This window comes from Sodiomyces alkalinus (genome assembly GCF_003711515.1).
Source record: "Sodiomyces alkalinus F11 unplaced genomic scaffold SODALscaffold_2, whole genome shotgun sequence".
NCBI lineage: Eukaryota > Fungi > Ascomycota > Sordariomycetes > Glomerellales > Plectosphaerellaceae > Sodiomyces > Sodiomyces alkalinus.
The window spans coordinates 1,296,334-1,308,916 of record NW_021167080.1 but is presented as its reverse complement, the minus strand read 5'-3'; the positions used below and the strand labels follow the sequence as shown (position 1 = coordinate 1,308,916).

Below are 12,583 nucleotides of genomic sequence, written 5' to 3'. Positions count from 1 at the left end.
ACGTTCCCAGACTGCTGTTGGAAAGAGTCAATGTGGTTTTTGGTAACTAAACTGACTATTCTTGTTTGCAGAGGTCCAAGTGAAAAAGCACTTCACGGCCGAAGAACTTTCCATGAGACGCGCAGAAATGGCCCGTCGACGTCGGAATCTTAGCGACAAGCGGAATGAAGAAGTCAAGGTACGGAGGACTTTCTCAAGCCATTGTCTCCCTTCTTTTCCTCTTCCACCACCTCCTCCATGTCCACTCCAAAACACAAGAAAGTATCAGAGAGAGACGCTGACATTCAAGAAACAGATGGAGACTATTAACAAGTTGCTGAAGAAGCAGGCGCCCAAAACAAAAGGCAAGGGGCAAGCCGCGGGCGACGAGACGCTTGGCGGGGATGGATCCCGGCCGGATGTCGTCATGGTACGCTGGATCAGCAGTAAGGAAGGGGTTCGCGTGGGTGTTCCAAGAGAGATACTCGAGGGACCGGCCGGCAAGGTTTTCGTCCCCGGAGGACTTCGGTCTGGGAAGCTGGTTGAAGAGGTCAAGTGAAGAAGGTCAAGGGGAGGAGACGGATGAATTGGTGGGTTCGACCGCTGCGTGGCGTCATGTCGAATCCCTCCATCATCATATGATGTTCCTTTTCCACGCCAAGGCAGGTTTTTGTCACTCTAATAGGAAGGACTGACTTTTCTCTTATTCCGAAACATGGGAAGCTTATATAAATCATTGCAACTAGGAAAGTTAACTTTGTGAGAGTTTAGTTACGAAAGAGCCTACAGATGCTTAAACGTCGACATTTTATGACCTCGCGCCGTCGTCCCTTCTGACATTTGCTGGAAGATCTGAGCGACGGGGATTTGTTTGTTCCAGGCTTTGAAGAGATCCACGAGACATAAATCATGGACCATCCTCATTCAACAACTTGCATTTTCAAACTGTTGGTTCTCATGTACCCGATAGAGAATACCTGGGTTTTTTCTTTTTTTCTGCCGATTGATACCCGTCAGGGTTTGTAACATACGGCTATACATCAACCACCACCAGCCTCTTTTAGCACCTCAAAGGCAGCCGTACAGAGATGCCCAAGCCCCGAAAATCGGAAAGTCGTGGTCGGTCGAATAGAGGGGAAAAGCGTGGGAAGACGGGAAGGGAGGGAAGGGGGAGAAAGGGGAGAAAGGGGACAAAGGCGACAAAGGGAACAAAAAAGGGAAAGGGGCAGCCTGTCAGCCCAGATGGGAGCAATCAGGCCCGTCAGCAGCCTCAACAACCCGTAGACCCGGAACACCCCCAAGAGACCGGTCGCGAAGCGGGACACCAGGATCGGCATGCGCCAGCAGACGTCAGTCCGAGTGCGACGTTTGTCACATCGACGTTTCCCGGCCCGTCTCCACTCGGTGGTCCCGAGGGGAATTCAAGCCACGCCCACCAACCGGACAACGGAGGAGAGAGTGTAGGTGATGGGAGTTTGACAGAGGAGGAAAGGCAGGCATTGCGGGAAAGGTTGCGCGACGTCCAGCCGGCCGACTATTCGGATCAGGAGAGGAGGATTATCGAACTGTGGGCGGCGTATCCTGAAATGCCGAGAGATTTTATCAGGGACATCGTCTTGAGTCCCTATGGGGACCAGTCGCACTTGCTGGGCACTACGGACATGGAAGATCTTGCTGCCAGGTCTCGTGGCACAATCCCTTAGGCGGCCGGGCGATTTCATCCATCAATATCAGTAGATTGTAGTACAGTCGAAGCAGCAACGGCAAGCTCACGAATATAATTACGTTGTACACCTTCGCGTGCCCCCCTTAATTGGTTGGTCTCTCGATGTCGTCCTGGAGCTACTGCTGAACTTGCCGGGGCTGGGACAACGGGCGGGTAAAGGAGTACGTACCTACGGTTACTTAAGACATGGTCGCCCGAGATGCATTCAGACCCATACGGAATCCGACACTTGCTGCATGTCGCACAGCGTCACACGACCACACCACAACGTTCCCGTCCGGCCTAGCTGGACAGTACTCGGTACTTAATGGATGAGTGCAATAAGGTACCTCGAATTCTATTTTACATACACATGTACTTATTATGACTATTGAAGAAGTATGAGTACCTAACCCTAGGGTCACTCCACTTCTTGGCCACGCTACTCACATCCACCAAATGACCAAATGACACCGCAGCTGCGACTTCTCCAGAAATATAGCTCTGAGCAACGAAAATTACACTTCGTATCTGAACGTATTAATAAGGTACCTTATTACTTTCCAATTACATATTACCTGGTGTTTCGGTAACTGCTACCTACTCCTGACCTTCCCAGATATCATATCCCCTCTTCGACTTGGGGAAGGCGCACCTGGTGTAGTCTCCACTTCAATATCATGCGGTCTCTCTTTTGACTTTCCGTCTCCTCTTTTTTCCCTTTCTTCTTGCTTTCAGGGTCTTCCTCCGATTCTCGAGTCCCTCAACCGAATCATCATCACTTGTCGACATCGACATCGACATCGACATCGACATCACCATCACTACCTTAATTAACCCAACCCGTTCCTTCGTACAAAGGATACCCGCGTTGTAGCGACCAAACAAAATACCCATGTCACATGGCATGGTTCGAGATGGAACGACATATCTAACATACGATCGATCGCAACGCTCGTCTACCTTATTTTAAGTCTTCCGGATCCATAACCGCTTGTCAAGCCCTGTTCAATAAGAAGACAAGCCTCGAGATATGAACGGTCATTGTACAGCGGCCAACGCCACGCCAAGTCGCCAGACGCAAACTCCTCAGCTTGGCCACGACGCTATCGAGTCATCTCATGCCACCCCGGAAGGAATCCCACGACTAGGGACCTTGGCCTCGCACGAGCCGCCATCTGCAGCCGCCCCCACCCCGCACTCCGAGTCCCAACCCACACAAGCTCTAGCTCTCCCCCAAGCCGGGCCCCCTGTTGCTACGACCACCACTACAACTGGTACTGCTTCTGCTGCTGCTGCTGCTGGTACTGCAGGTCCAGGCCTCCCTCACTTCCAGTCACCGCCGTCCCAGCCAGACTCCTCCTCTCCTTTGGCGCCTTCCTCCCTTCTCGCCGCAAACGAAAAGCTCTCGTCATCTTCCTCCAAGATGCGGTACAAATCTCCACGCTCCACGCTATCCAAGTTTTACCGCCCTTCTCAGCCCCTCGCCCTTACCCAAGCAGCCGAACATGACCCCGACCTCTGGAGCAAGGACAAGGGCAAGCAGAAGGAGGCCGTCAAGAAGCATCTTGCTGAGAAGGTTCGCAACGATTGGGAGTTTATCTGGCCGCAACCACCGCAACCGCCGCATCATCCACCATCTCCGACTTTGGAACCTGTAGTCGACCATCCCGAACCACCTGTGTCGTCTTCTGGTCCCTCTACCGCCACTCCTGCCACGCCTGCGACGCTTGCTGTTGAGCCAGAGTCGGCCCACCCCACAGACACCGAGCTGGACGATCATCATATTGATCCCGACAGCGACGCCGAATCGGTATACAGCACGCTTTCCGAAGACCCAGTACACTTTCGACCTCGGCTCGAATGGGCATCGGATCTCTCCGATGACGATGACGTCCGGCCTCGTTCTTCCCTTTCTCCCTTCCGCTTCGACAGTCCGGACGCAGTCGGATCCGCCGTCAAGGCATCGGTCATCGAGAAGCGTGCACAACGTCGGAGAGCCTTGCGCGAAGAGATGCGCTGGAATGATGGGCTAGCGTGCTTTGAGGCTCGCCGGGACGCTTGGACGGGGGCCAAGACCGTCCGAGTACGTCCCAAGTTTCCGTCGCCCCCGAGCCCCCTTACTCCCCTCTCCCCTCGGCGGCTTTTCCGCCGCTCATCCATGTCCACGTCTCCCATCCACGTCCACCCCGTGCCCTCCCTGCCACTACCACTGCAGCAGAGGCGTAGCAACGACACGTCCGCCGCCGCCTCCGACGGCTCGGAAGCGTTGAAGGACAACGAGCTCACGAGCCACCGCACAAAGGACTCGTCCCAGTCGACCGCTACAACCTCCGCCGCCTCCACCGCGAACTTGCCGGTTGAGACGCTTCTACCTATCCCGCCCCCCATCCTCCCTCCCAGAAACCCGATGCGCGCCTCTATCACGCCAGCCATCTACATCTCCCTGTACGAGAAAGTTATAGTTCACAACCTCACCCCTTCTTGTCCCGTCAACCTCGCCGATATGATCCGCGCTTCCGTGGCCGGCTGGAAGCGCGATGGAGAATGGCCGCCTAAACCATCCGCTGTTGACCCCACGAGCGTCGTTGCCGTTCGAAAGAAGAAGAGACTCTCCGTCGCCTCGGCCGAAAAGCGGACGGCGTCCCGGCGCATGAGCTTGGGGTTCCTCACTAGGGGAGAGAAAGCCAGCCCGGAGACCGAGGAGACCACCAGCCCTGCCAGGGGAATCCGCCGAAGCTTGCAGCGGGTCCTGGGACTCGGTCACCCCCCTCCGTCGTCCCCCACTGCCGTTGTTACACCACCTCCGGCGACCCGGCCACCGCCGTGAGTGCAACAGTGGTATACGTGCAGCCTGGCTACAAGACAGGCGAGCAAACCCATCGGGGAGCGTTTACTTCTTTAATGGAATCTTCACTCGGGAGAGCATGGCTGCCAGCGGCGAGCATAGCATTATATGCAATTTAATTTTTTTTACGATTGTGGAAGAAGGCGGCGTTGGAGCCATGACATCGGTTTCTCTCACACAAGTGCACGAGGAGTCAGATCCAAGAATATCGCAAATATTGATTGATAATCGCCATGCCGGGGGATTGTTGGATTGGAGAGTCTTTTTTGGTTTGTTCTCCTCTCAAGCAGCGTTTCACTTCATAGTCGAACATCGCCCAACCAATTTGGTTGTCTCGCTGCTCATTTTTGCGTTTCTGTTCCCCGTGACCCCTACAAAACCCAAACGATATAGCGGCGGCTCATCAGACATTTATATTCCATGGACAGGTTGATATCTGGGGAGGAAACACTACAAAATGGGAGGACCTGTCAAAACAAAACACACATCCTCCTCGGCCCTTCCCCTTCACTCGCTGAAAAGCAAGGCACCAGGCTGGTCCACCAGCAGTCGCATAGCCTCTTCCATCTCGTCGAGAAGTTCCCTAGCGTGCGCCTCCCAGGATGCAAACGTAATAATCTCAATAGTCAAGCTATCCCCCTCGGGAAACGCCTGGACCTTCCACTCCCGCAGCGGCTCGAAGTGCGGGTAGATGGTCTCGGTGCGACCACTCACCCCCGCGAAACCGAGGTCCTCGACATGCTCCACGTCCTGATGCACCACCGAGTCGAACCAGTCGGTGGTCGCGGGCCAGTCGGTGCAGGACGCCACAATCTCCGGGAGACCCATGCCCTCGTGCGCCGAGCTGGCGATGTGCTGGTGCTGCACGTGCGCGAGCAGATCCGCGGCCGTCCACTCCGGCTCGAACTTGACCCGCACGGGGACGTATTGCCAGCATGGCCCCGCCACGACGTCGGCACTGCTGCCGTTGCTGTTGCTACCCTTGTTGTTGTTGTCGTCGTCGTTGTTGTTGTTCTTGTTGTCTCCGGGGAGGTCGATGTTGCGGCCGCTGACCACTTCGCCAAAGGTGACGTCGCGGAGGTTGAGGCGCCGGGCTAGGCAGAGGGCCCAGGCTGCGGTGGGGAGCGTGGCGACGGTGATGTCCCTGGAGCGGGCGGCGATGTCGAGCTTCCTGTGGATGGCGAAGTGGTCGCGGTTCTCTACCGGCGTGTCGGGTTTCACGACGGAGAGGGACGAGCCGCGGAGGAGGTCGCGCCAGTAGGAGATGCTCTCGGGGATGTTGGTCTTGACGACGTGGGCGACGAAGGAGGAGAAAGGCACCGCCTCGGGGACCGGTCGCCCTTCGTACAGCGCTGAGAGTTGGTGGAGCATGTGGGGGAGGCAGATCTCGTCGTATTGGGCGTGCGATATGCGGAAGACCAGCGCGGAGGAGCCGTTGCTGCTTTGGATGAAGAGCCACTTGACGAAGCAGGATCCCAGCGGCATCCGCGTCCGGATGTCGACGTGGCAGAGGTGTTGCACGAACGTCTCCACGTCCCCGTCAATCTCGTATACTTGGACGGGGACTTTTACATTTTCCAGGACCACGCCGAGGAAAGTGTGTTGATGCGCAATAAATACCGTCCGTAAGATCTCATTGCGAGTGACCAGTTCCTGGCATGCGCGGAAGAGCTGGGTACGGTCAACGGCGCCGTCGAAATACATTGCTTCGTAGCGGGTCGAGAATCTGGGCAGTTCAACTGTGCCCTTGATGGCTACGGCTTGGAGCGGACGGACGGGGAGGACGTTGACGATATTCCATGTCGGGCTAACGAGGGCTGGACGGATGACGTTGTCGATGAAGATGGCAGAGGCCGCCGCTCCCTCCACGAGCTCGAATGGGGCTGTTGTCTGCGCCTCTCCCTGGGGTGACTGCGACGGTGCTGGTTTGGACTCCGCCAAGGCGCCGGCCATGTCATAGAGCGTTCTCTTCTGGAAGACTTGCGCCACTGTCAGTCGCAGTCCTTCGAGACGTGCCTCTGAAACCAGCTTCATGGCCGAGATGGAGTCTCCGCCGAGTCGGAAGAAGCTGTCATCTAAACCAATATCTTCTTCGGATAATCCCAGGACGCGGCTCCAGAGTGTTCGTAGTCGTCGTTGCTTGGCTGACGTTGCGGATATGCGCTTCGGTCGAGGTTGGGCGGTCACGGCTGCAGCGTCCCGTGCTGACTTGCCTCTTTTGTTGTCTTGGATGAGCTGGACCGTTCCGCTGGCGTCGAGTTTCGCGAGACGGTTGGTCCGGTAGAGCTTGGTAGGCACGCCGTTTTCCTCACGGGGGCCGTTCAACTTCAACCAAGGCGCGGAGTCGAGAGCAAGCAGCGACATGTCGGTTGCACTGGCAATCGCCAGTTCACCGACGGCGCCCAGGGGGACTAGACGTTTGCCATCTAACGGGTCGATAATCCACACGGCTGTTGTTGAAGGATATTCCTTCTCGACGCTCTGAGGATTCGCGGTGCTGAGACGGGCCAGTCCAGCCTCTTCCTCTGCTGTCAGATATTGCAAGTCGCTCAGGGGCTCCTCCGTCATTTGACACAGCTGTTGGGACACGCGTGCTAAATGATTCAGGGCCCTCACCATCACAGTCGGTTCGACCGTCTTAGAATCGAAGCTGGCCATGATGGAGAAGCCGTCGTTGGCATCCAACGCGCAGACGAGCATCAGCGCGTATGTGTTGAACTTTAGTGCTTCCTGAGCTGCTTCGGCATCTCCGGCGGGCACCAGCCGATTGGCAGGGTATTTGTTGCGCTCGTTGGGGTCCGCGTCCTCCTCGGAGCTAGGATGGAGAACAAGCCCCGTCCTCAGCTCGCATGCCTCGTACGCATCGGGGCTGAGTCGGCGGATGTGCTGTAGGCCCGTGTGCTCGTATGGTATCTGTTTCACCGTCTGGTCGTGGATCTCTTGCAGGTACTCGGCCACCGTCATGTCCCCACGGACTTGTACACGGAGGGGGACGGTAGTGATCATGGGGCCCTCAATCTCTTCACAGCCGCTGATGGGGGCGTTGCGACCGGTGAGAGTCTCGCCGAAGACCACGTCTGCGCATGCGCTATACTTGGACGCAACATAAGCCCACGCTCCGCGGATGACCGTGGCCACCGTGGTGTTCGATGCAGGGCGGCCTGACAACGGAACATGGAGCTCGAGAAGCGAATCGGCCTGGGTCTGATATCCCTCCCACGGCAGGGGCGGGAACTGAGTTCCGTTCGCTCCTTGCAACTTCTCCCTCCAGAACCGTTCGGCGGACTCACGACCGGTAGAGTTGAGATATCGAATAAAGTCCTTGAACTCGGCGGGCCTCCTTATCCTCTCCCCCTCGTAAGCCCGGTTGACCCTGTCGACGACGAGAGGCATTGACCAGCCGTCGTACAAGGCGTGATGCATCGTCAGGACAAAGTAGACTTTCTTGGACTCGTCCTCGGTGATGAGAGCGTAGCGGACCAGAGGTTTGCCCAGCTCCATGGGAGCTTCACGGTCCCTGATGAGGTAGTCCTGCAGGTCGTTTCCGCGGTGCCACGGAATATCCTCGTTGATGACTACTTGAACCAGGCCATGCTGGCGCACCTGGACTATCCTTGTGCGCAAGATTGCGGTGTCGGCAGCGGCTATCTCGAAGGCGGAGCGGAGCTTTTCCGCAGCGGCTGCATCCTCCAGGTCCACGACTCTCTGCGCAACATAGGCCTCCTTGACCTTGGCTGACAGCGCCATCAGGGCTTCCTGCAGTGGTGTACAGGGATAGACGTCTTCAATGGCCGCTTCTTCGACCTCGCAAAGCTTGGCTACATCTGCACAAGCTTGTTCCCGACTCCACTCTTCTTCCAGCAAGGAAAAAGGTGGTGGTGGCTCTTGTGCCTCTCGGGGTGCCGGAGTTGCCATGGCGGCCATTGCTTTGAGTGTCGGAAAGTTGAAAATGGTAGCCACGGTCAAGGCGATCCCTTCGTGTCTTGCAGCGCTAACCAGTCGCATGGCTTTCAGGGAATTACCGCCGAGGGCGAAGAAGCTATCCTGCAAACCGATCTCCGCGGTGTCCCTCAGGATATTGACCCAAGCGCGATGCAGTGCCCGTTCCATCTCGGACTCGGGCTCGTCCCGCTCGGAACTGGCCACTCGCAGCCGAGCAACCTCTTCTCTTGTCATGGCAGCACCGATTTCTCGTAGTCGCTTGCGGTCGATCTTCCCCGATACCAGAGACGGCATCTTCCGCAGGGGGATGTAGGAAGACGGGACCATGTATCTTGGAATTTCAGCGCTGAGGGTGATGTCCATCTCCCCCAGGATCAGGCTCAGTTCTGGGGACAAGGTTACTGGGCCGCCCTCGTTCTCCGTCGCACTTGTTGGTATGGTGGTGGTATGCTCCTCGATAAAGGCGACCAGGGTCGGGTCACCCCCTCCAGGCTTGATGACTTCGGCGACAACCTTGACGTTGGTTGGTAGTTTACCTCGAAGATGATGTTCGACCTCGGCTAGCTCGATTCGTTGGCCCCGAAGCTTGACCTGTTGGTCCTTCCGGCCCACGAAAGCGATGGCTCCTGTACCATCCGGATCATAGCGCACGAGGTCTCCGGTCTTGTAGAGTCGGCCCCGTCGCCCACCAGGCACAGAAGGGCCTCCGGTGAGAAGCCAGGTGGGATCTTGAATGAAAACCTCGGCCGTCTTGGCGGGGTCGCGGAGGTAGCCCAAGCCCACCACAGGCCCCTCCACCAAGAGCTCTCCCACGGCACCTACAGGCATGAGGCGGTTGTGGTCGTCAGGGTCGACGATCCACGTCAGACCCCCGACGCCCTTGCCGATGTTGGTGGATTCCCTGACGTTATTGTTGATGGTACAGCCCACGGTGCACTCGGATGGACCGTAGGCGATGATGACGCTGGTCGTCTGGCTCCAGGCCGAGGCGTCTCCTGCCGATACTGCTTCGCCTCCGAGACCGAGGACTTCCAGGGAAGGGATGATATCGGGATCCAGGACGCGGGCGACGGAGGGCGTCATATGCGCCATATTGCATTTCGTGTTACGGATGGCACCGCTCAAGTCGTTGATCCGGTCCTCGTCCGACGGGATGCAGAGACAGCCGCCGTTGGCGAGGGTGCACAGCATGCAGTCAATGCTGACGTCAAAGGCGTACGAGGCGAAGTCGAAGACGCGCGAGTGAGGACGATAGCCCACGGCGTGGGCGCGGGGAACAGCACCGCTCGTGTAGTTTGCGTGGGAGCATACCACGCCTTTCGGTTTCCCCGTGCTCCCGGACGTGAACTGGATATACAGAGGCGAGGAGGTAGGGATAGGCGGTAAGCCGACCCCTGGGCTTGTTGATGCGATCGCGATCACGTTCAGGAGGTGGCTCGAGACGACGACGACGACGACCTCTGCTTCGTCACCGGCTAACCGGCGGCCCAAGTCGCTCTGTTGATGTGACGTGAGGAGGATTTTGGGACGGGTCTGTTGGACGATGGTCCGTAAACGGGCCTCGGGCTGGCTGGGATCGGTGAGGGCAAAAGCGGACCCTGCCTTCATGACGGCGAGGACTGCGACTACAGTCCACCTGGATTTCTCAAAGCACAGAGGGATGATGCCGCCCACTTGTGCTCCACGAGCGACCAGGTGGAGGGCGAGGCGGGTGGACAGTTCCTCGACGTCCCGGTAGGTGAAGCTGCCGTCCCACGACTCGACGGCAGGGGAATCGGGATGAGAAGCGGCCTGTTCTGTGACGAATTCATGCATGCAGCGGTCTATGGTTGGAGGGAGGACGGCATTCCACGACCACAGCTGGTCGAGGTCGGCTCGTGTAGGCCCGATGGCAGTCGACACTTGCTGGTCGGGATGGTCAATGATCTGGCCAAGAATGTCCACGAAGACATCGAGACGGGCATTGGCAAATTGATGTGAGAAGGAATTCCGGACCCATTGGGCTGTGATGTCCAGTTGCTGTTCGATGAGTGATGCTTGAATCTGGTACGTCCACTGGGGAGGTTGGGAGATTGGGAGGTTAGCAAAAAAAGAGTATACATATACGCCGGGTTCGAGGTTCCCGTTCCTCGGAGTTTGGTTTTTAAGAAGATTATCTCACATTGTTGGGCGGCGAACGCTGCGATTCTTTCTCGGGGTCCGATGGTGCGCTGACAGTCTTGACTCCATTGTCGAAATAGAATTCGTTCCCGACTACGATAGCCGGCACGTCGTCGGAAGAAGAATACAGTTCTGTGAGAGCCCGCCGGGCGTCTGATAGCGCATCCGTCTTTTGGAAAGGAAGACTTCCTAGATCCAGGAAACGTTCAAAAGCCGCCGGTGAGGATGGGTGACCATCCCTCCTACACCCCCAATTCACCCGGCTGATAGCATCATCGTTATCCCGGTAGAGGACGAGGAGCCAGGCGAGGAGAAGGTCGAACGGTGAAGGGCTCGGACTCGAGTCCGGCAGCGACTTGGGCTTCAACGGAACGGTTCGATTAGAAGACGGGTGGTTTGCGCCATTGAGGGTGGGAGGAGATACAGGACGGCTGGTGATGGTGAGAGGCATCTCAAAGGCACCTCCCCCTGCGTCGACGTTCCGCAGGTGCATATCGACAGCGACAGGAGAGGCGTGGATAGCAATCACGATAGGAGGGGAAACTAAAGATCAAGGGGGCTGTCGGTTGTGCTATGTCTACGGAGTAGTACGGACGAGAAAGGGAACTGGTGGAGAGCAGAGCAGAACATGTGCTTCCTGTCGAGTCGAACCCCTCCAGCGGGGAACGGACCCCTGTAAGTCGATGTCGGCCATGAGGTTCATGTTCATAATTCCTCGAGTTGAGTTGCTCTGTTTCCCGAGCATCTTTTCTCCGCACAACCGACATCGATGTTGCTAATGGGTAGAAAAATTGAGAGTAGTGTACGGAGTCGTAGTAGCAGTGCCGGCTTCGACTGGGCCGAATCGGAGTCACGGAATCTTCTGAGAAGGGACAGGCCCAGGCGAAAACCTTGGTTCCAATTGCAGTAGGTATGCAATAGGTATGGGTCAGTCCTTTTTAGGAGGGGGGTCTGGTCTGATTCTGTTTGTCGAGTACAGATACAAGCCGATACATTGGGCATGGGTACCGGGTTCCGAGAAGAAAACGGAACGGAGTGGATGAGGTCCGGGGAAGAAGACAGGATCTGATAAGCCTATTTGATCACCACAAATTAGTTCATGTGGAGCGAGCTGCAACCTTTTGCCCGGCGTGTCCAGTATTGTACGAGGACGTCGTAATGCTGTGGGTACGAAGTATTAACGGATCATGGCCTCAATCCCCTCGTTCAGCTGTTCCGTTCCGTCATAGCCTGCGTCCTACGTCTAGGCCGGCCTGCATATGGACGGGCGCCGCGAAATGGAATGGGCAGGTATAGACGAGGCGGGGGCTCGGCCCAAGAGGGATATGCACGATGGTGCGATGCAATGCGACGACGATATGTTCTCGGAGCGTTCGATTCCTGGATGTGGGTGGGTATGTATGTGCGTGTATGGAGTAAGTTTTTGGTTGTGCTTTTTGTTCGTCTCACGATGGTGTCATGGTTCATGGTCCGAGGTCGATTGGGGCTTGTGTCCCTTATCTCCACCGAGCTAGTCCTATCTTGGTTTGGTCCACCGGTACTCGCCCTCATCCGATGTCGGCATGGGGCATGGGGCATGGGCATAGGGCCCACAAATCCACCGATGAAAACTTCTTCCTGCATCTTATCTGATCATCAGATTAGATCAGTGCAAAAGTACCTCCACTCGTTACACGGGTACATTTTACGGTACTGAGACCTTTAACCGCTCCTTTCCGACTTCAACCTCTACCAATGCCGACCACTATCCCGTTGTATCCCAGCACGATGCCACCTAACTAGACTGTACTAAATACCCAAAGACCACCCCTGACCCAGGCCCATTCGCGTGGAAAGGTAAAGAGGGCAAAACCCCCCAGTGAAAGAGAAGAAGAAAATCCCGCAGGCGGCCCAAGGGTCCACACTGACTGAGGCCGGGTTCACCGTTCACAGCTTCGCAGCAGCGGGGG

The 12,583-nt window shown here is 56.7% G+C and overlaps 2 protein-coding genes across 2 annotated transcripts; one reads left to right on the top strand and one right to left on the bottom strand.

Annotated features, from left to right (window-relative positions):
* Window positions 1–3,110: 3,110 nt before the first annotated feature.
* On the top strand, window positions 3,111–4,514 carry SODALDRAFT_270883 (hypothetical protein; the record flags this gene model as incomplete). The annotated part of the gene is made up of 1 exon (XM_028607740.1): window positions 3,111–4,514. The coding sequence occupies one exon, from the start codon at window positions 3,111–3,113 to the stop codon at window positions 4,512–4,514; it is 1,404 nt and encodes a 467-aa protein (XP_028468042.1).
* Window positions 4,515–4,776: 262 nt separating this feature from the next.
* Window positions 4,777–11,233, bottom strand: SODALDRAFT_91571 (surfactin synthetase subunit 3). The gene is made up of 2 exons (XM_028615782.1): window positions 10,636–11,233; window positions 4,777–10,529 (listed from the first exon to the last, which is right to left on the bottom strand). The coding sequence occupies exons 1-2, from the start codon at window positions 11,125–11,127 to the stop codon at window positions 5,040–5,042; spliced, it is 5,982 nt and encodes a 1,993-aa protein (XP_028468041.1). The 5' UTR covers window positions 11,128–11,233; the 3' UTR covers window positions 4,777–5,039.
* Between the last annotated feature and the right edge of the window lie 1,350 nt (window positions 11,234–12,583).

Coding starts and splice junctions, on each gene's coding strand:
- SODALDRAFT_91571 (XM_028615782.1), bottom strand. CDS start 11,127: ATGCACCTGCGGAACGTCGACGCAGGGGGAGGTGCCTTTGAGATGCCT. Junction 10,530..10,635: donor AGCGTTCGCCGCCCAACAAT/GTGAGATAATCT, acceptor CAACCTCCCCAG/TGGACGTACCAGATTCAAGC.